The 22053-nt window shown below is 37.2% G+C and overlaps 1 protein-coding gene across 1 annotated transcript; it reads left to right on the top strand.

Annotated features, from left to right (window-relative positions):
- Positions 1–1144: 1144 nt before the first annotated feature.
- On the top strand, positions 1145–19365 carry LOC139736798 (annexin A13-like). Its single transcript, XM_071647462.1, has 12 exons — positions 1145–1153; positions 5474–5582; positions 8458–8552; positions 9481–9594; positions 9936–9992; positions 11931–11964; positions 12300–12379; positions 12888–12956; positions 15587–15688; positions 16952–17027; positions 18426–18538; positions 19246–19365. Exons 1-12 carry the CDS (start codon positions 1145–1147, stop codon positions 19363–19365), a joined length of 978 nt encoding a protein of 325 aa, XP_071503563.1.
- The last annotated feature ends 2688 nt before the right edge of the window (positions 19366–22053 follow it).

Here is a 22053-nt window from a genome sequence, read left to right as displayed (position 1 = left end):
TGGGCATTTGATTTCTTTTTCAGGTAATCAGTTTCCTATACTTCCTGCAATCAATTTAGTGGAAATGATTTTTGCAGAAAATGGGCAAGAGAGGCAGGGGTTGGGGAAGGGGCGAATGTTGCTCATAAAAACAAGCACACATACACAATCCATCCACACATTTTACCCGAATGACGTTACAATTGAGAATAAACAGGTAGACCTACGACAAGATACATTTCTTTATCATGAATGAACTCGATCTATTCAAAACTATGACCTTTAGATAACAAGCTAACTGAATCTAATGCCTCTCTTGAATTGGATACATTTTTTGTATTTTTGGAACATGGTTGTACTTTTACGAATTTGAATGAATAACGAGATTCCGTCGCGGCTTGAAATGAACTTGAAAGCTCATTGCTAAAATGTATGCAACTGTTTTAAAGTTGATTGACGCAAATGAACAATTATTGATTGTTTCGATAGTGAAATTGAATGACCGGAATTCGAATTTAATAGCGGTTTCAGTGCTGCGAGAGTAGAGTGGGTGAAATTGAATGCTCTGAACATGAACTTGAATGACAAAGTTATGAACCTGACTGGGAAACCTATTCAAATGGCAGCATCAAACATTTTGAGATAACGAAGACTATCTGTCGATGTAAAATTGTAATTGTTTTCAAAATGGATGTGTGAATATTGTGAATATAATCATTCAAAGTTAAATGGGAAAAAAATTGTATTGGACGGCACGATGGTAAATCTGCGCGGGGAACAATTCACGAGCATTAGCCTCTAAACAAATAAACAAGCCCCTCCAACCCCCACCCACCCCCCCCCCCCCCAAAAAAAAAAATATGATAATAACAATAAATCTTACATTACGGTCTTGATATGCACGAGTATTCAGTTATATAATGGCGAAAGAACGAGGTTGCCGAATCAATAGCCTCCTTGTGAGTATCTTTCTTTTTAAAAAAAAAAAAATCACGTGATTACACGCTTCATGGGGCTCAGATTCTTCAGTGCGTCAGGTTTCATGAATCAATTGCTGCAGATCGACTCTACATAGGCCTACACACAAGCTGACACCCTCTTTCTTGATCTTCGGAAGATCTTTGGTTTTGGATTGCGTTCTCTGCACTAACTAAATACCAACAATATGGGCAGGGTAAGTGCAGATACTATACGTTCGAATTATTATGTATAGTATCATTATATCGTGTGTGTGTGTGTTTTTTTCCGTTAAATATTTACATACCGACGTCCAGAGGTATGATGGGGCATATGATATTTTGAGCCAATGAACAGTACTTCTAAGTTCAGCTCAAGATGCTGACACACCTTAATGCGGAACATGCATAATGTATAACTACATGTATAACGTTATAGACTGTTGTAGTTTCTCCTCTTCAACTTTAGTTGATCGTTCTCTGGGTTAAACCTCAAATTCAAACTGCCCACATTTGTTTCTTTTTCTTCTTTCTTGCCTGAATCAGTTTTCCCAGTTTCCCTGTGAACAGTTGTCTTTAAAAACTTTAAAACAGCTTTCTCTCCGGTGGCGTGGGTGTTAAAAGGAAAAACGTTATTATAAACAATAGGGACTATAATAGATTCAAAGTGATGGTATAGTATTGCTTGAGATAAGGATTGAGCTTCTATTTTGGGGGTCCCCCTCAACCGGAGGTACTAAGAAATCACTCATGAAATGTCGCAGAGCATACCATTCTAAGAGGATATTAAAAGTTTATTTGATAAAAATCGGTCTTCATATGGCTGACATAATATCCCAAACAAAGTGAAACAAGGGGATCCCAATAAAAGCCGGGGTCTACTTTTTATTAACTATACACAGCCTGTCGATGTACACGAGTACGGGGTCGCCGTGCGAAGCACGGCCACTGGTCGGGCTACCTTCTTATACTGTATATGAATATGATTTCTTTGTTATTGATGTCTCAGCCATTTCAAAGCCTAATCTTTACCAAATAAACGCTGATTTTTTTCTTCGAATTATATAATTCATAAAAGTTTTCTTAGCATATCACCAAAAAGTTAGAAGCCTGTATCCAGGTCTCGACCAACTCTCTATACCCTCCCTTTAAGATAAATAGAAGGTACTTTTAGCTCTGACGGGATTTTCTTTCTGTTTGTGACTGTTTGTTCGTGCATGTGCGTGTGTGTGTGGGGGGGATAAAAATATCATTAAAAGATATTGCTTGGCTGACTTTCAATGACTGGAAGAACGATTAAATCCCTTTAGAAAATGCAGGTTAGGCACTGTGAGAGAAAATTAAGTACCCGGGAATTGCAGGCCTACATACCATTCAATGAAGTAGCAACAAAAGGTAGCCATCTCGCATTCAAAAGACAGTTGGTAAAAAATAACTGAGGTCAGTTTATAGGTTGGCTGGATTCGTATTCGTCCACGATCTTGGCATTCTGGTTTCACATTGGTCATGGACAAACCATTCACAAGCTATAGACCCTCTTGTTTTATCTAGTCTTCAAGAATATAATGATATACTACTTCCAGATGGTGCTATAAACTGCATTTATATCTTCTAATAAACTCTATTCCTCAACATCGCTAAGAAAACCACTCCTCAGACATACAGGGCTCGCCTCCCCCCCCCCCCCCCATTTCTCAGGCAGTATGATAACTTTACCCAGAAAGAATATCCTCGCTTAAAATCCGAAACAAGGGCATCCAAGAATATTAGAACTGGAATAGTCAAAGGTCAGCGATATTACTATACTCTAAGATAGCTACATTCCAGCAGCTTCTGAGAGGCTGGGTATTTTCTCTGCATGCTTTATAAGCGTGAAAAGAAAGTGCGTAAACAGTACGACCTCTACGGATTGGCCTCGAAATGCAGAAAATAATGATTATCCGTGGTTGTTTGGCGATAATTTGTGCCATGGCATCATGGTTCTTCATAGTAGGTAAATTCCTCAAGAATTCGATGATGGGGGGGGGGGGGAACTTGGGGAATTTGAATACCCAATATACCCTTGTATAGTTGTTGTTGTTGTTGTTTTTTGTAGCGTGTATGCGTACTTGTCAGAAGATTTGTACATTGGTGTGCGTGTGGTTAAGGGAGCATCTTTCCTCGGATCCTAGGGTTATGTTGACCAAAGAAAAGAGAAAGAAATATGAAAGGAATGGTAAAGATTTGGTTGAGACAGGGTTGAAGGTCTCTACCTTTTTTTATGAGATAATGAGAAACCTCCTATTAACATCTTGTGTGCGTATATGGTTTGTTTTATGTTCCCTGTTTTTCCCAAGCAATAATTATGTCTTATTGTTTCGTTTGATTATTACTTGACTTATCTTACTCACGAGGGGACTGCATTCGACAAGCTAGGCTTCTTAGCAGTCCTCTCCATTTCCGTTTTTTTTTTCTTTGTTACGATTCACTTACAGTTTGCCTATGCATTTCTTTATCTAATAGTATGTTTCGTTTCACTGCAAAATAATGGTGTACATTTAAATCTCATTTGAATATGCAAATGTCACATTGTACTTTGCTTTGTTTATATGCAAATGTCATATTGCATACTTTCGTCGGAAATGAACTAACATGAAATGAAATGAAATGAAATATTAAAGAGCATGTAACTCCAAGAAGAACTGATCGTTTATTTGATGGAATTGGTTGTAAATTGACTAAGATATTCATAACATAGCGATCCTAATGTAAAATTGAACACACTTTTTATTAGGATTTCTTTGTTTTTACTTTGTTTTTGGACATCTCAATCATTTCAAAATTGATTTTTCATCAAACAAACTTTGCATTTCTCATAGAATGATGTTCTTATCTGTAACATGATTATCATAAGTGGTTTCTTAGTATCTCACAAAAGGGTACACGCTTAATCCTCGTCTCCACCAATACAATACTACCCCTTTAACTGCACTCCGCGTTGATCTTATGGTGACGAAAAAACAAATGAAGTCAAACAAAGCTTTCGCCTCTCAGATCTTCAATTGTTTTACATTTTCTGTTTAAGGTTGAATAAAGATATAACCAGTCCCCCTTTTAGAAACTTTATCTAAAGAACCATGTATGAGAGAGTAACAACTCATGCACGTAAAAGATCCCGCTTCATTCATTCATCGCAAAGAGCAGGGTGTTTAACCCGATGAAGTGGTCCCACCTCACACCCAACTGGACCCCATGGAAGACCAGCTTAAATGGGCTATCCAGCCATCTTCTCAGATGGAAAACGAATCAAACAAACAAACAAACAAACAAACAAAACCATTCAAAACTATGACAGTATGAGTCGACTTGATGCTACAATTGTGGATAGGGGCCTGCAATTATTTCTTTTGATGTTTTGATGCACGAAGAAAGTTTTGTCCCCATAATATTATATGTCATTGGGAAAATGTGAGGATGATAATATATCGTTATATTGTTAGAATATATCTGGCAATTAAGCCTACTAGGTTTTTTCTTCCTAAGGAAAGTTAAAAGACTTGTAATTCTTCTTTCTTTTACAATTATTTCCATTTAGTCTCAATCTATTCATCAAATTTCAAAATGGAGTCTGGTTTTCTTAAAAGGGTTGAAGGTGGAGGGAGAAAGATAATTATGTAGAGGATGATTATGATAAACAGAACTGTCAGATATAAACTATCAGAAAAGCAATTAGGGGTTGGAAGTGAAACATAACTGCTGCTAACACATATAGCACGCTAACGACTTGTATAATCGTCATCCGGGTCCCGTTTCAAAAAAACTTGTCATCAGTGACAAGTTGTCATAGATGTGACAAGCTATTGAAATCCTTGTATCTGATTGGCTGAGAGCAAATTTGTCATAGAAATGTGGCAGTTGTCACTGATGACAAGTTTTATGAAACGGGCCCCTGGACTGGAATCACCTATACCGCCTTACTTTGTGCTGTTTTCAGTATAGACCAGGTGCTATCCATATTGTAACGTCTTTAATCCGTCTTCTTGATAAATTATCACACTTTATAGATAACAAGATGATTTCCCAATATATAGGCGTAAATCGAGTAATTGCAGCAATATTGGTAGAACACATCGGTGAAAGTTTTAGAAATATCGTACATTCCGTTAAAAAGTTGTGCATTTTTGAAAGTTTTGTGCATCCATCGCTGGATAAAAATACTATTTACAATGAGCGATAGTAACTAAATATAAAGTAAAATAAAGTATATAAGACCACTTGACTTGCCTCTATTCAGGAAACAAGGGAATGGTCTCTCTTAACATACGTCAGTAAGAACTTGTCGAGGAAATGTTTAATTTTCAATACAAAAGATAAAGAATATATTTTGTGTCGTTCTACACAATGCATCACAAACTAATAATCTTCTTCACCAGCGAAGGCGGCATTGAAACTTTAGAAATCATAAATTTTGCACAAAATTTAGCTGATTCTTTTCAAACTTTCGCTGAGTGTGTTCTACTAATATTGCTTCATTAACTCATTTCAAACATATTATCAAGTTGAATTTGTCCTTTATACTACACACCATACAGCCAACAGTCGTCAAATTTCCAGGTTTCGACAAGGACTCTGATGCGCAGGCATTGAGGAAGGCTATGTCGGGACTCGGTGGGTATATGATATGTGCGTGTGTGTATGTGTGTGCGCGCGCGTATAAATGTGTATTCATAAAACATACCCACACGCAAATCGGAAAATCGGTCTCCACTTTTCGTGTTTGTTGGTGTGTGTTCGTGCACCGGTTCCCATATTGTACCCTCGGTGCAAACACATAAACACAATTTTTGTTTTTCCATATTTTATCGATTTCATTCAAATCATTCATAAATCAACCCATTCTGGGTGCAACATGAACATAAACGGTACAAATGTCATTCAAAACACAAACTAATTCATTTATCAACTTATACTGCCAATCATTTCTCTTGAACATAACAACTCGATTATAAATCAATCCTACTGACAATTTCTTCACGAGAAAGTATTGACATGTACAAAAGAATATATATTCTTTGACTATACTGAATCATGTTACTCCCAAACACATAAACACACGCACGCGCGCGCATACAATATCACCCTCATACTTACTGTGTCATGGTTTCCTTTCTTAATATTTCTATCCGCCAATTTGAATTGATATTCATAATTCCATTCAGAGCATAATCATAATTTCAATCTTTGCAAAAATATGTCCTCACTGAGCATACGCGAATGTTTCCTTACCCTACAATCAATATAGCAGGGCTCGACACTAACGGTGGCCCGGTGGCCCGGGGCCACCAAAAATGAAAGTCGGGCCACCAAATTTCAAAAAAGGGCAAATTTGGTGGCCCGCCTCGGGCTACCAAAATATTTTGAAAAGTATGTCAATAAATTCGTAACTTTTTGCGCCGGAAATTAGAAGTGAAATTTGTTCAAGGGATGGATGAAAAGGACTGAATGAATGCCTGAGAGTGAGTGTTGCAAGTTTGTTGAAGTTTATTTATGAGTAGATATGTCCAACTTCTAATTCTTACTATCATAAATCTTAAATATTTGACTCATGAAAAAAGGACTTTTAATGTTTTTTATTGTTTTCTTTCGGGACACCAAATTTTTCTCTCGGGCCACCAAAGATTTGAAATTTAGGATTTTGGTGGCCCCATCGGGCCACCAAACAAAAAAGTTAGTGTCGAGCCATGAATATAGCATCAAACGATGTAGATGCCCTCTTTGTTTGATTCTGGATCGGAAAATACAAAAGGTTCGCCTTTTTGCCGACGATGCAATTTCCTACATGACCATCGACAATCAACATCATACGCAAAATCTTTAAGAGGACTTAAACAAAATTGGTGACTAGGCGAAAAAATGGATGATGGATTTGAACACAGATAAGTGTAAGGTTTTGACAATATCCAGGAAAGAGAAGAAAGGTGCAATACGTGTATCATCTAAATAACGCCCCTCTTGAATCTGTTGAATCCGTGAAGTACTTGGGTGTAACCATCACTTCTGATTTGAAGTGGACCCAACTACTGTCAATAAAGCCAATAACGTGCTTGCATTTCTAAGACGCAATCTTCGCATAAAATCTTCTGATGTTAAAGCCACAGCTTACAAAACGTTGGTTCGACCAATTGTTGAGTATGCTTCCACAGTTTGGGATCCATCTACCAAGAACCTAATCCACCAAGTGGAAATGGTCCAGAGAAGAGCTGCGCGATTCACTTTAAATCGCTATCATAACACCTCGAGTGTCACCAAAATGCTACAAGAACTTAATTGGACCACTCTGGAACAGCGCAGAGAAAATGACAGGCTAATTATGATGTACAAAATACACAATAATCTTACACCTCTTTCAGCACAGGACTATATTATCAAACAGGCTACTCAGTTGACGAGAGCCTCGCAACTACACTCCTATCAGGTACCATATTCGAGAACTGAATCGCATCGCCATTCGTTCTTCCCAAGAACTGTAAGGAACTGGAATTCCCTGTCGTCAGAAATTGTTTCAACGCCATCTGTGGGATCATTTCGAAACCGTCTAACGGTTGATCACAGTGGCTAGTTATTTTCGTCATATTTTCTATGTGCTTGTAAATATCTGTAAATAAATTGTATTATAGTGTAAATAGCACCAGTCTGCAAGAATCTTCAGTCTATTGAAGGAGGCAGACTTAATCAGAAGAAGAAGAAGAAGAAGAAGATCGAAAGTGTTCTTCAAAGCTTTCTATATATTAGCAATATAAAAGTAAGGCCAGTCCTGTTTACAGTGTATTTCCCATTTAACATTGATATGAATGCAAAATGGAGTTTTTAAATCAACTTAATGTTAAAGTTTGGCGTCTCTGTGTGTGTTACAATGGCTGATGTTCGTTATTCTGAAGGTCCGTTATTCCGAAACACAGAAACTCCCTATCCCCATAGATGCTCACGCGTTAATCCGAAAAGAAAATAGGGTTTGTTTATCAACATTTGTGGCGTTTTTTCCCCTTCATGGATTCTTTAACCCGAAGATTCTTTATCCGAAAATGAAATGTAGTTGCGTATCAAAAATAACGAACCTTCGGAATAACGAACTAAAACCGATACCACAATATTTGTCTCTATGATATTCCATGCTTTTATTTCGATGAATTGTATATATTGTTGTTGTTATTGTTGCTGTTGTTTCATTTTCATCAGCGAAGATGGCTGGATAGCTCATAAAGCGGCAATAGCTGTTCTTCCATGGAGTCCAGTTGGATGTAAGGCTGTAAGTTGGGACCACTTCACCGGGTTTAACACATGCTCTTGGATGAATTAATGAAGGGGGATCTTTTACGTGCCTGATTACAACTCTCTCACCACCGGGGTCCTTAGTATCGGGAGGTAGGCGTGCTCCCGACTGAGCTAACTCATCAATAGAATATAAAATCGATAGAACATAAAATCAAAGTGCCTTGAAAGAGATTTCATGGTATAAATATTCTTAATCTTTCTTTCCTTGAAGGAACTGACGAGAAACAGATCATTGAGATCCTGTGTAACCGTAGCAACGCTCAGCGTCAGGTCCTGAAAGCTCATTACAAGGCCACGTATGGACGGGTAAGTCTTTTGATATAAAACTTTTCATTGCCATTATTGTTCTTGCGTTATTTCTATTTAGTTATCTGCTTTCAATGCAATAATGTCGTTAACGTTATCATCCGGATATGATTTTGATGATACAATATTTTGTATCCATCTATCAATTGTACATTTCTAGAAGAAAAATAGGAAGTAACCTTTGAATAGAAACATTTTGCCAATAATTACCAAGTATTTTAGATTACAAAAATCTGGAAACTCTCTCCCTTTTTCAATTCCCTCCTTCTCACTCTTACAATCTGTCATGACACCGCATACAAAGGCTCGCCAATATTCTCCACATTTTTTAATGTTTTAATAATCGGTAGAGTAGGTCCTACTGCTCTTACCAAGAATAATAAAGTGCGAGGAAATTATTTTAATTGACCAATACGACTGCTGTGACATGGAATGGTACAACACTTATCAACGTACTAGAATAATTACACGAAATAAAACTAACCAAGGTCTGATGAAAGAAATAAGTCATAATGCTTTATAAACGGTTGTTACATATTCATATCAGTCAGTGATAAATGTTGAATAGCAAAATGCAACCATCAGACGTTATTATGGCGGTTAGGCAAGACTCTACGGTGGTTTATTTGTGTGTATGTTTGTGTGTATGTGCTTGTTTATTTGTTTGGGTTTTTGTTTGTTTGTTTGTTTGTTTGTTTGTTTGTTTGTTTGTTTGTTTGTTTGTGTGTTTGTGTGTTTACTCGCTCGGGGGGGGGGGGGGGTGGACCAGCATTAACCCAGATCACAGCCAGTCACAGGCTGAAAGAATGCTCATCTGTTTAAAAAGCTTAAAAAGAATATAACTACCAAACTTATTGCCGCTGCAGTACAATTGATGTATAAAATTGTATCAATATGTATTCCCTTTATTCCGATGCTTTGTCTGTAGGATCTCGTCCGTAACCTCAAGAGCGAGCTCAGTGGCGACTTCGAAGATGTGATCGTCGGTCTGATGGACGAGCCGGCAAAGTACGACGCTCGATGTCTGAAGAAGGCTATGAGGGTAAGGCAGACCTATCCAAGATAGCAGTTAAAAGTAATAATAAATATATGATTATGATGATGATGATGATGATGATGATGATGATGATAATGATAATGATGATGATGACGATAAAACAGCATTCATAATTATAGCGTCGTTTGTTTGTAGGAAAATTACGCGCAAAGGAAGGTGCAAAGCTCCCACTATAAATGTCACACATCATTCACAAAGATGCTAGTATTTATAAATTCGTATCCTGAAATTTAGATAACAATGCTGACCTTATGTATTTGCAAGCATAAGACGGTAGAAAAAGGAACGTTTCATGATGTTGTTCATTCGTTTGTTGCTGCCCACAGGGGGCTGGAACTGATGAAGCTGCTTTACTTGAAATCCTGTGTGCCAGAAACGACGCTGTAAGTATAAACTTTACCCATGGGGGGTCGTTTTCACGTAAACCTTGATACGTGTGTCAAAAATGTTTTCATCATCCCCAGATAATGAATTGCATAAGTTAATCATTCCTGTTGCGATCATTCAATAAAAGCTCATAGGCAATTCATATTCAGTTCATGTTGCTGTGTTTTTTTTTGTTTGTGTTTGTATTTTCATCGTGTTTTTTCTGTTTTTTCTGCTTTGTAATGACATTATATGCTCTGAATTACTTTCTATAGTTCACTTGCAATTTTTTGTTCCAAGAAAATCCAAGTATTTGCGTTGACCGCAATATACAAACCCTGTTTTATGAGTAGACACCTGATTTTACTTTTCTTATTCTCTTTCAGAAAATGGACAATGTAACAAATTTTTATATGAAACATTGGGCATACATTCTTTCAATTAGTAGATACAGTCTAAAAATGTGTACTCAAGATTCATTTTGTTTTTTCATATCATGTAATATCATGTTCTGTTCTTTGGAAATAAGAAAAGAAAATGAAATTGAATTGAATTGAACTGAATCGAATTGAATTGATTTGAATTGAATTGAATTGAACTGAATTGAATTGAATTGAATTGAATTGAATTGAATTGAATTGTATTGTATTGAACTGAATTGAATTGAATTGAGTTGAATTGAATTGAATTGAATTGAATTGAATTGAACTAAATTGAATTGAATTGAGTTGAATTGAATTGAATTGAATTGAGTTGAATTGAATTGAATTGAGTTGAATTGAATGGGCACGGCACCTGAGAATGAAAGATTCTTGTCATGCCCACAGCAGTAAGAGACATGCGCAGTATTGCATAGTTAAACCTTACGTGAGCTATCGGACAAACATGTCTACCCGCGTTTAGCACGTGTTTAGCTCATGGAAATTTTCCTTAAGGCCGTGTCACACCATAACGCGGGCTTCTGGCGAGGAGGTAGTTTCCAGCACGTAGAAGATTTTCAGCGGGCGAACAAGAATGTTTGCAATTTTCATTCATGCCTTGTCATACCGTACGGGGGAACTTCTGCGGCTTGACTTGCGGGGAAACAAATTTACTCCAAGGAGCTCTCCGCAGTTGGTCCGCATCTGACAGTATCTAGCACGTAGTTGCCCGGAGGTGCTCACGCAAGTCCGATTTAACCGCAGCCAAGTTTTGAGTATGACCAAAACTTTTTTCCGGGTGAGTCGCGGGAATGCCCGTAGAGGTCCACGCAGAACGGCAGTAGGAGACCCTTAGCGGCAGTACTTCCCAGGCAATTCCCACGCAGGTACTTCGCAGTCCCATATGCAGCCAAGATAATGAAATTCTGTGAGATTTCAGCCATTCCATTAGAGGAATTCCTTCACTAAGTTGTCAGCCCCCACGCGACTGGTACAAAGGTCAGACAGTATACTCGCAAGTATAACGCGTCCAGCAAGTAAGACACATGCGCTGACTCGCACAAATCCTTTCCGCCCTCAGGAATGTCCGGTATGCTAGAAAATCCCTACACGTAACAAGCCCGAGTAGCTTGCCCGGAAAGGTGTGACAGGGCCTAAACACGGTTGCGGGTAAAAAAGATATGCATGCGCACCTCCGGGCGACTACTTTTGAGATACATGCTAGGTACTGTCATGTGCGGATATATCTACGGGGACCTCCGGGTAGTCAAAATTGTTCTTTGCAAGTCGCACGCAAGGCTGGTGTGACACGGCCTTTAGGAGACAAACGGCGAGGTGCCGGATCAAATAATTAAATGCTGTCATCTTTTCCATGTTATCCATGTCTTGTTTTTCATGTACTGTATCTTTAAAATTATACATTTCTTATAAATTTGTTGCGTACCTGAGAGGACTGTGATGTGAAGAGGTATAATGTGAGACATTTGAACGGAAGTATCCATTTATGCATTATTATTCTTTGCTATCGTATAACAGGAAATTGCGGAAATCAGAAAGGCCTATCAAGATGGTAAGCAGATTAAGACGACAAGTCTTCTTTTTATTGATAACGTGTGATTATGATAATGATTTACATATACCGAAATAACAAGACAGCCTTCGGATTTCTTTACTCATACTCTACAGTCACACTTGAGAATCATTTTCAATAATTATTGATGATTATTATGGTGATGATGATGGAAACAACAATAATAATAATAATAATGACAATAATATCAATTTGACGTCAGATTTTGTTGTCATGATCATTAGATTTGTAATTTCTCCGATTGAAAAACCTTTCAGCTCTGTGTTTGTTTCTTTGTTTAATTCATTGGTTGAATTACTTTTTCTTCCTGAAAGGGGGATACGGCGACCTCGAGAAGGATTTGAAGAGCGACACCAGCGGCGATCTTGAGCGACTTCTCGTCGGTCTCTCAGTGGTGAGAAGAGTTAAACAGCTCGCACACGCATACACACATACACCACACACACACACACACACACACACACACACACACACACACACACACACACTTTGAAATCGCTAATGAAGAAAAAAAGATCCCTCAAAAGAAGCTGTTATTCCCTACAAAGTAATGCTCTAAACAAGATCTCAAAACAATGTAGTCTTTGCTGCATATTGTAATAATCTCTTCTTCTTTCTTTTTTTTTCTGATGAACTCAGCAATTTGTATTGCTATAGCATATAAATACATTGTTGATAGTAGCAATAAGAAGATGAAAATAGAAGTAAGACATTTACATCTAACTATTAAAAATATTTTGGGATCCTGGAAATATGGAACTTTCAAAATCATAACTTATTATTATTACTACTATTATCATGATCATGATCATCATTATCATTATCACCATCATCGATTGTGATATAACTGCTTATCGATGTTGATTTATTGACGGCTGTTCATTTTCTTTGTTATCGTTGAGGGCGCTCGAGACGAGCACGCCCATCCCGACGGGAGTCAAGCGATGGCGGATGCAAAGGCACTCTACGAGGTGAGCTAGAAATAATTGAAATTCAAATTGAATTTGCATGTTCATTACGTGATTAGAAATACTTAAGGTGCATTATCTTATATACCAAGAACATCATTATTAATATATTTCTGTTTCTTTTTCTTTTTGCCAGATACTCACAAATGAAAGTAATTCATTTGTTGCTGAAACCTCTAACTCATAATTCATAATTATCTACTTTGTCAACAGAACTTGCCCCAACGAGATTAAAAATAGCCAATGTTATTTTAGCAATTCGATAAGATGGAATCATTTGACGGAAAAAAAAAATGTCGGCAAATATTGATATTCTCATTATTTTCAAAAATCTTTGACAAGATTGGATTAAATCATTTCTTTATTCAAGAAAATGTTTATACATAACCAAGTCAATTATCCCCTTAGATAATTGGAGGTATACATCGAAAGTTACAAATCACAATTTTAAAAACATACAATACAAATAACATCTGTGAGATTAATGCGCCAGTATCAACAATGATATTTAACACTAACAATCGAGTATATGAATATAACGACCCAAGTCCATGGAAGACCATTTCGAATAAACTTAAAAAAACTTCATATCTTTTTTATTTGTCCAATAATATTCTATTTAACTGTGATGGGAAGGCAACATTGTATATACAAATTAGAACATAATATATCATTATGACAATTAACATTTACATTAATTGTGGAGAGGCCATTTTGTGTGATGGACTTGGGTCGTTCTTTGATTCATATACATGATATTCTGCTATAGAGATGAGAGAAGGACGAGAGAGGGCGCTATAATATGAATGTAAGAATGACCCATGTCCTTCATTCTTACATTCATATAAGATTTAACTCATTTATTTCAGGCACTTCCGGGGGTAATTAGGATTTATCATTTATACACAAGATGAGTCCATGCATAAGCTACAATTTCCCATGTCAAACATTTACTGAATTTTGCCAAAAATTGGACTTGGGTCGTTCTTATATTCAGGTCTTCAATCATTATAACATTTATATCAATTCTATAAACTAAAACGAAATTATATCAGACATTTATGGAAACTTCATACTCCGGACGGACCAATAATCGGTCGATGTTCTGCATTTTTTTTTCTGATTTCGTTTAATAGAAAATCAAAAAACTTCATTAACTTTCCCACTGAGAAAATATCCGTGGTCCTAAAAACTGTAGTGGGCCTTCTTTCAGTGTAATCTACTTCCATATTACATAATCATTATACCAATAAAAAATATTACACTAATACACTACCAATTAACAAACTTAAACATTTTGCAGGCTTTAGGGAAAGACCCATAAACTGACAGTGAGCGTTGAATTCTGATACATGTGATATATATATATATATATATATATATATATATATAATATACCCTCTTTTTTGTGATGGCGTTTAATCGTCTGCATAAAAGATATTAATGACCACTTGTGTCCGTTGATGTCATAACCATACTTGCATTTCAAAAAAAAAAATTAAATATTCCAGATGAGGGTTAAAACAGGGAAGAAATATAACTGGGGATAGAGGGTTGCCTTGAAAGGTACGTTCCCACAAAGGGCTTGAAACATATCTCTGAAGCCTGCTGTACAATCAGTTGATGTAATCTACCAGGGGGGTGCCCTGAATCTACTAAACAACTGGGTACATTGTGACGAGAATGGGAAATGAGATCATGCCTTACTGCTGCCAAATACGTCAACAAGATAATTTAAAAATGTATTATATGAACCGTTTTCTTTCTTTCTTTCTTTTTTTTTTTGAATTTCACATACAGAATGATTACATCTGGCAACTGGTTATATTCTATCCATCCCTTAACATTTTATAAACAAAAATCTTTACAAATTAATTATTAATGCACGATATCTTACAAGATCCCCTATCTGAATTTCGCACCTATTTTTCAGCTGAAATGGTCCTTGCAGATGTACAGAATAAAGTTTTAATTTCATTCGAGTAATAACGTCTGTGTCACTGGTGTGTTTGTTGTCCAATTCTTTTGATTTGACTGAAATATTTGTGAAAAAAATCAATTGCAATAGTATTGCTGTTGCATTCATATCTTTTAACGAGACAGATTCAAAAGTTCTAAGTTCATAGTTTAAAGCACTATGGGCAACGTCAAACTAATGTCGTGCAGAAGAAAGACAAACATGTACAATTAGCTTCCACAGCAGACGAGTTTTCATCTGAGATTCAAACTGCAATTTTCCGGATCCGAAAGACGCGCTGTATGTAAGCCGCCTACACTCTAAAAAAAATCCGAGTCCGAACTGACCCGGAACTGGATCCGTTTGGGTCACACACCGTTCCGGGTCAAAAATGACTTGGAATTTGGTCATGAAGACCCCGAATGGGGTTACCCTGACCCAATTCATGACTCTGAATGGGTCATTTCTGACCCCATTCCTTGTCATTTCTGACCCGGAACTGTGTGTGACCCCTACGGACCCAGTTCCGGGTCAGTTCTGACTCGGATGTTTTAAGAGTGTAAGTAGTACTCATATTACTGTTGGTGTTCATGATTAAATCACAAAGTCAGGAACAAGTATTATTCTTGATTCAGACTAACCCAGCTGTATTCTTGACTCATTGTTCCATTTGAAGGCCGGAGCGGCCCAGTGGGGGACTGACGAGTCGGAGTTTCAGCGCATTTTGGTCGGCAGAAGCTTCGGACATCTTCGGCTGGTGTTCCGTGCTTACGAAGAGGTAGGTGTTGGAACTCGTGACTACGAGTAGGGGCTCATCCTACGACACCGACACCCACGAGTCATACAGCCCTCAAGTTCGACATTCAAAAGTTCCATGAGTCAAACAGCCCTACTTAATCACACTGATCAACAGTTCTACACTGACAAATAAGGCTCTCGAGTTCGACAATAGATAAAACAGCCCACGAGTTCGTCTGTACCATGATTACAACAAAGTGTGTGGGTCTCTTTGGCCTTTCCTTAGTGTCGAACTCATGGACTGTATGTCTTATGGGCTGCGTTACTCGTGGGTTCCAAAAATTGTGAACAGTATGACTCGTGGGTGTCTGTTCTCGTGACGTGCTTATACAGCTGCATCCACGAGTATAACTGTGGATATCAGGGAAGTACACCCCGCCTAACTAGTGGGGCGTGTTGACATTTCGTTACTCATTCTCTTGCATTACTTCAGATAACACACAGCAATCATAATCGAAACCCTATAATGTAGCTACTTCATTACAAAGGCGATACTTTAACTACTCTAAACTTCTTGTATGTTAACAAAATGGCTCCTTTTATGAATGTGTCAGCGCCCAAGCCAGTAAAATTGAATGAAACATGTTACTTTCAACAAAAACATTTCTCGTTTCCTCTATACTTTTCTCGATGAAGGAATGGGCACCATATCAAGTCATTCCATTGAAATTCTACTGAAACATTCGTTTGAAAAGGGAATACATTAGGGAGGCGCTCAAGTCTTATTTTATATTTCCTGTGCTGAATGTTGCTAGATCTCCATTCTTGCTCCCTTTCGTTCATGCATCCCCATCAGTGTCTTTTTAATCTTCATCATTTTGAGTTATTGATTGTTGGTAGCGCTTTAATCATTCGAATACTATTTATCATGAAATTAAAAAAGTTGTTCAACACAATGCAGTAATTTCATGAACATATAGGTGTTATACTTCCCCGCATTTTACCCACCACAACTGGAGGCAGAACAATCAGATGAAATCGAAGATATAAGATACTACGCCCGTTTTATTTACAATACATGTTTGTTATGATTAAGCATTATTCATGCGTGGCTGATTATTGCTTATGTTATATCTATAAAATCTGATATAATTTGATTACATTGAATATCACAACATGTCCCGGCCTGTTGAGGCTCAAGAATGTAAAATTAATGATTTCAATTCTTCATTCAACGCATGAGAATATAAACGCTCACATAGGTTTAACAATGATATTCTTTGTTTCTGTCTGACCCAATCAGGCGACTGGAACATCTCTCAAATCAGTCATCAAAAGCGAAATGTCCGGAGATCTGAAGCGTGGATATCTCAACATCAGTAATGTCATCCTGCTCTCTCTTTTATAGTCATTATCTATTTGTGTTCCTGTGTATGTTCGCTGTTCCGAAGGTTCACTAATCCGAAAATGAAATAAGTTTCGTTATTCCCGAGGTGCGTAATTTCGGAACACACGCACACACACACACACACACACACACACACACACATACAAAAAAAATCTCTATACCTAATGTGCATCAATCCGCGTATGATAATGGTCGTTAGTCCGAACATTTGTGACTTTACTCTGACAGTTCGTTATTCAGAACATTCGTTAATCCTAAGATGAACTGACACTGTCGGAAAGAACGCAGTGTTCCACTGTGGGGTGTGAACACATTTGGGCATGGTGTGAAATCTCTTCACACTGTTGAATTCCGGTGCTTTAACATTGTGAATACATTGTGAATCATCAATTCACAGTGTAAAACAGAATATATGTGAACTCTTTGTATATATTAAGAAAAACAATCCACAGTGTGAAATCATCTCCATACTGTTACATTCGAGCTTTTTCACACAGTCGACTATGTGAACTGATTGTGAACACACTGTGGCACACTGCGTTTTTTCCAGCAAGGAAGGTTCGTTCCGAAAATGAAAAGAAGGTTCACGCGATTGAACCTTCGGAATTATTACGAACACTACTTCACTTTCGGAATAACGAACCTTGATAATAACGAACTGTAACAGTAGACACATTGTGTGTTTGTACGCGACCATCACCACATGCGCTGGTGGGTGTTTAGGCTTATTGGAAATGGATACCATGGAATCACTTTAAATGCTCATGAGTAAGCTGCCAGGAACCCACAACATTAGCATTAGTCCATCTCCAAAGGAATAGGTAATGAATGTAGAATGAGTTGCTCAAGGGCACAACAGTTGCTGCCTGCAGCAAACTCGGACCAGGGACATTAAGTTTATACGATGGTTTCCTATACAAAGCCAGAACGGATCTACTTTGCTACGAATTTACGAAATCAATGTGCGTACGTAATTTTGTGTGATGCGTCTTTTGTCCGGCCGCCATATTTGTACGTGGTTTGCATGTTAATTCAAGAGACAAACACTCAAGAAGTTGCAAGCAAGTTGTTACTGCGAAATGTCTTTCAGATATGATGCAAACACATTAGAAAATTCATGAACAGATAGAGATATGAACCCGTTGAAGTAACTCCTTTGTTTTTCTTTTGTGTGCTTTCGATTGACAACATGGTAAATGGACAAAAAAAAAATGATGTAATGATGTCAGAGTGAATTTATTTCCTGCATTCATAACTGATCATTTATCATGTGCCCAAGCTGTGTAACAGAGGGAGCGGGTTTAAATTTCCAGGATCAAACAATTCTAACGTGTCTGGTGTGTTTCTTTTTTCTTTTCTGGCTGTTCAGTTAAATTCATCGACAACCCAGTGAAGTACTACGTACACAAGTTGCACAAGGCCATGAAGGGAGCCGGGACGGACGAGGCTTGTCTTGTCCGAATCTTCGTCATGAGATGTGAAGTGAGTTATCAGGTGGATGGCAGCGTGGACTGTGGAAAGGTGGAGCGCGGTGGGAATTGCATTAAGACAGACCTCTGCAAAGGAGCAATGATTCAATTCTCACCCGTGAAGGAATAATCCATATAACCCAAACATTGATAGTACAAGCAGTCACTAGCACTTCGCGGAGCCGATAACTTAATTCGGGACTATGTATTCGGCATGTGTGTACCATCAAAGCAAATGAAAGAAATAGTGACAAAAACAAAGATAACACCCTTACGCACCTCCATGAGATGAAAATGGAAATCACAGACATGCAGGAAACGGAAATATGAAATTAACAGGGATGGATTTATCTTCAATTATCTAAATAATTGCACACATGAACGTCAGATGTGTCGGTTATCTTTCTAATAATTTTTTATGTAAACAAGGATCAGAATTTCGGCGTCATATGATAGACAAAAAAGAAAGAAAGAAGAGGAATGATATGGTGACAGCGGAAATCTATAGTGTATTGCTAGTACTTGACTCGAGATGATGGCTTCCAACAGTTTACAACCTTTTTTTTAAAACAAAAATAATATCAAATCAAAGCATTCACAGGATATATCTGTATAAGCATGTTGAGGTTTATTTATGTTTGCGTGTGTTTGTGATAGTGTGCTTTACTGCGCGTTGATTTTAAATTTAATGAACAAAAGTGTCTAAATTGATTTCTTTAGGTTGACTTGGCTGATATTCGGCATGCGTACCAAGCAAAGTATGGACGAGACCTCAAGGACGACCTGGAGAAGGAGGTTTCCGGGGACTTCAAGAACGCCTTGTTGGCTCTCCTCCACTGAACCTGCTGCTGACAGGAAGACCACTGCACGGATCTTGACAGATAACCCCCCCCCCCCATCTCAAAGGATAAGTTTACCTATAAATACATGTGAATTGATGTGTTCTACTAATATTGCTACATTCTCTCAATTCACACGTTTATGAAGGTGAACTTGTCCTTTAATTGAAAAGGGTTTGTTTCGCCAACCGCTAGGCACGTTCTAATTTACTGTCTCGTCAAATATGAGTGGACATGAGCAAACACCTCACAAAATGATAATCAGTCGGGAACAAGATCCTCATAAGACAAAGTGAAAGAAGAAAAGGCAAGTCACTATTAAGAAAAGAAAAGAGAGAGAAAAAAAAAAATCTTACAGGCACGTTTCACATCTTTGGAGAAGCTCAGGAAGCAAGCACAAATGTTTCGCGAATTTGTGCGCATGACCGTGAGCCTGGGTTCAAGAGACCAAGATCTACAGTGCCACCAATTAGAAGTCTGATAAAGGTATGATGTAACAAAATGTACATACATACAAACAATAATTATTGAAAATAATTAACGATGTTGAGAGGTGACAAGAAAGAAATATAGAACATGACAGTGATTGTCTGATGCGATTTAAGGTTGCTTATGAGTTGTTTTGATTGGTTGTTCATTGTTGTTGGAGGGGATTTCTGGAGGTTCTTTTGACAAAATTCACCTCCACATTTTTTCTATTTTGTACGCCTTTTAGCGTAATTTGGTGTGGGATGATATATATTGTCTTATAAGTGGAAATAGAACATAATCAGCTTTCCTTTCTGTTATTTTAAAGAATCGTACTTGCACTGCGCCTTGGAAGTTTCAAACCTCTTTGGATTAACCCTCTCACTGCAGAAACCTGTGGGTCTTGTGCCAGACAATATCTGAGCATCACAATATCTTGTATATTGGAGGTTAATAAAGCATTGAACGGTTTATCATTTTAATGTAAATGTGATGCAGGGTAACTGACTTTACGAATGTATACACCTATTTCTCGATGCACTTTTATGTTCGTTCATTCGCAAATTGGAGCGTTAAGAATATCTAATCCAGTAAGTCATGGGTATCGAGGAATCATATACATGTATAGCAGATGTATAGAGAAAAATGCTTACCCTGTTGTGACGTCAGAAGAATAAAAGCTCGCGCTCACAGGAGAAGCAAAGTGTGGAGAGCATGAACGTTCTTTATCTTTTTTTTTTTGTGCGTGTGGACAGGTTCAAGTTCTAATTTGATATTAGCATATTTCGTTTTGAATTTCTTTTCATCTTTGATAATGCAAAAATCGGTCATGCTTCCTAGATTGGAGTATAAGAAATTAAGGTGAGAAGGAAATGACGGGCATAATTTTTAGTTTAAAAAAAAAAAACCAAGAAGAATGTATGTGTAGTATACATCCGCAACACGACTTCATAGTTATGGTTGACACAAGGTGAGTTTGAATATACTTCAATATGAAATTGACATGACTCTCTTAACTTTGTTAACATGTACATCTACATGATTGGTGTATGTAATGTTCTAATCTTAATTCCTTTCAGATGATTGCATATTGATACTAATACAGAAAAGGCAATAAATTTGATTCAAAAAGGAAGCAGGAGACCATCAGCGTAAGCAATGGCTTGACTGGGCTGACGGCCCCTCCCGTGGGAAAGTACAATATTTATTGAATGTATAGGGCATATTTCTTGTATCGTTTGTATTTTCCATTATACGGGGCAGATGCTCATATTCATATAAGGTGAAAAAGATTGATGAAAACTGACATTAGTTTGTTGATTTCTTATGCAACAAAATCAACGAGAGACAAATGATTAGATAGATGAAAAATATGGAGGTTTTGATACCATTACTTCACATCTTAAGCACGTCATTTATGCTCTATAAAAGTGTTGCACAATAAAAAAAAAGCAAGGAAATGGAATACAAAATCGAAACCTAGTCATGTTTTGTTTGACTTTAAATCATAATGTCATTATCTTCAATGACTTATCAACGTCACAACAAAAGCACATTGTTTTGTACGTATACTTTGAGAGAAGCGAAAAAATACAGATGTATAAATCATCGGCAATATGAATAATTTTCTTAATATCATATATATATATATATATATATATATATATATATATATATATATGAGTATATGAATATAAGAACGACCCAAGTCCAATTCTTGGCTAAATTCAGTTTGACATGGGAAATTGTTGCTTATGCATGGATTCATCTTATGTGTAAATGATAAATCCTAATTACCCGCGGAAGTGCCTGAAATGAATGAGTTAAATCTTATATTAATGAAAGAATGAAGGACTTGGGTCATTCTTACATTCATATAATAGCGCCCTCTCTCATCCTTCTCCCATCTCTATAGCAGAATATCATGTATATGAATCAAAGAACGACCCAAGTCCATATGAATCAAAGAACGACCCAAGTCCACCACACAAAATGGCCTCTCCACAATTAATGTAAATGTTAATTGTCATAATAATGTATGTTCTAATTTGTATACACAATGTTGCCTTCCCATCACAGTTAAATAGCATATCATTGGACAAATAAAAAAGATATGAAGTTTTTTTTAGTTTACTCGAAATGATCTTCCATGGACTTGGGTCGTTCTTATATTCATATACTCATATATATATATATATATATATATATATATATATATATA

Source organism: Diadema antillarum, unplaced genomic scaffold (genome assembly GCF_040938485.1).
Source record: "Diadema antillarum isolate AM-2024a unplaced genomic scaffold, OU_Dant_1.0 seq00000663_RagTag, whole genome shotgun sequence".
In the NCBI taxonomy this organism is placed as follows: Eukaryota; Metazoa; Echinodermata; class Echinoidea; order Diadematoida; family Diadematidae; genus Diadema; species Diadema antillarum.
The sequence above is the reverse complement of the archived record's forward strand: the minus strand, read 5'-3'. Positions and strand labels throughout refer to the sequence as shown.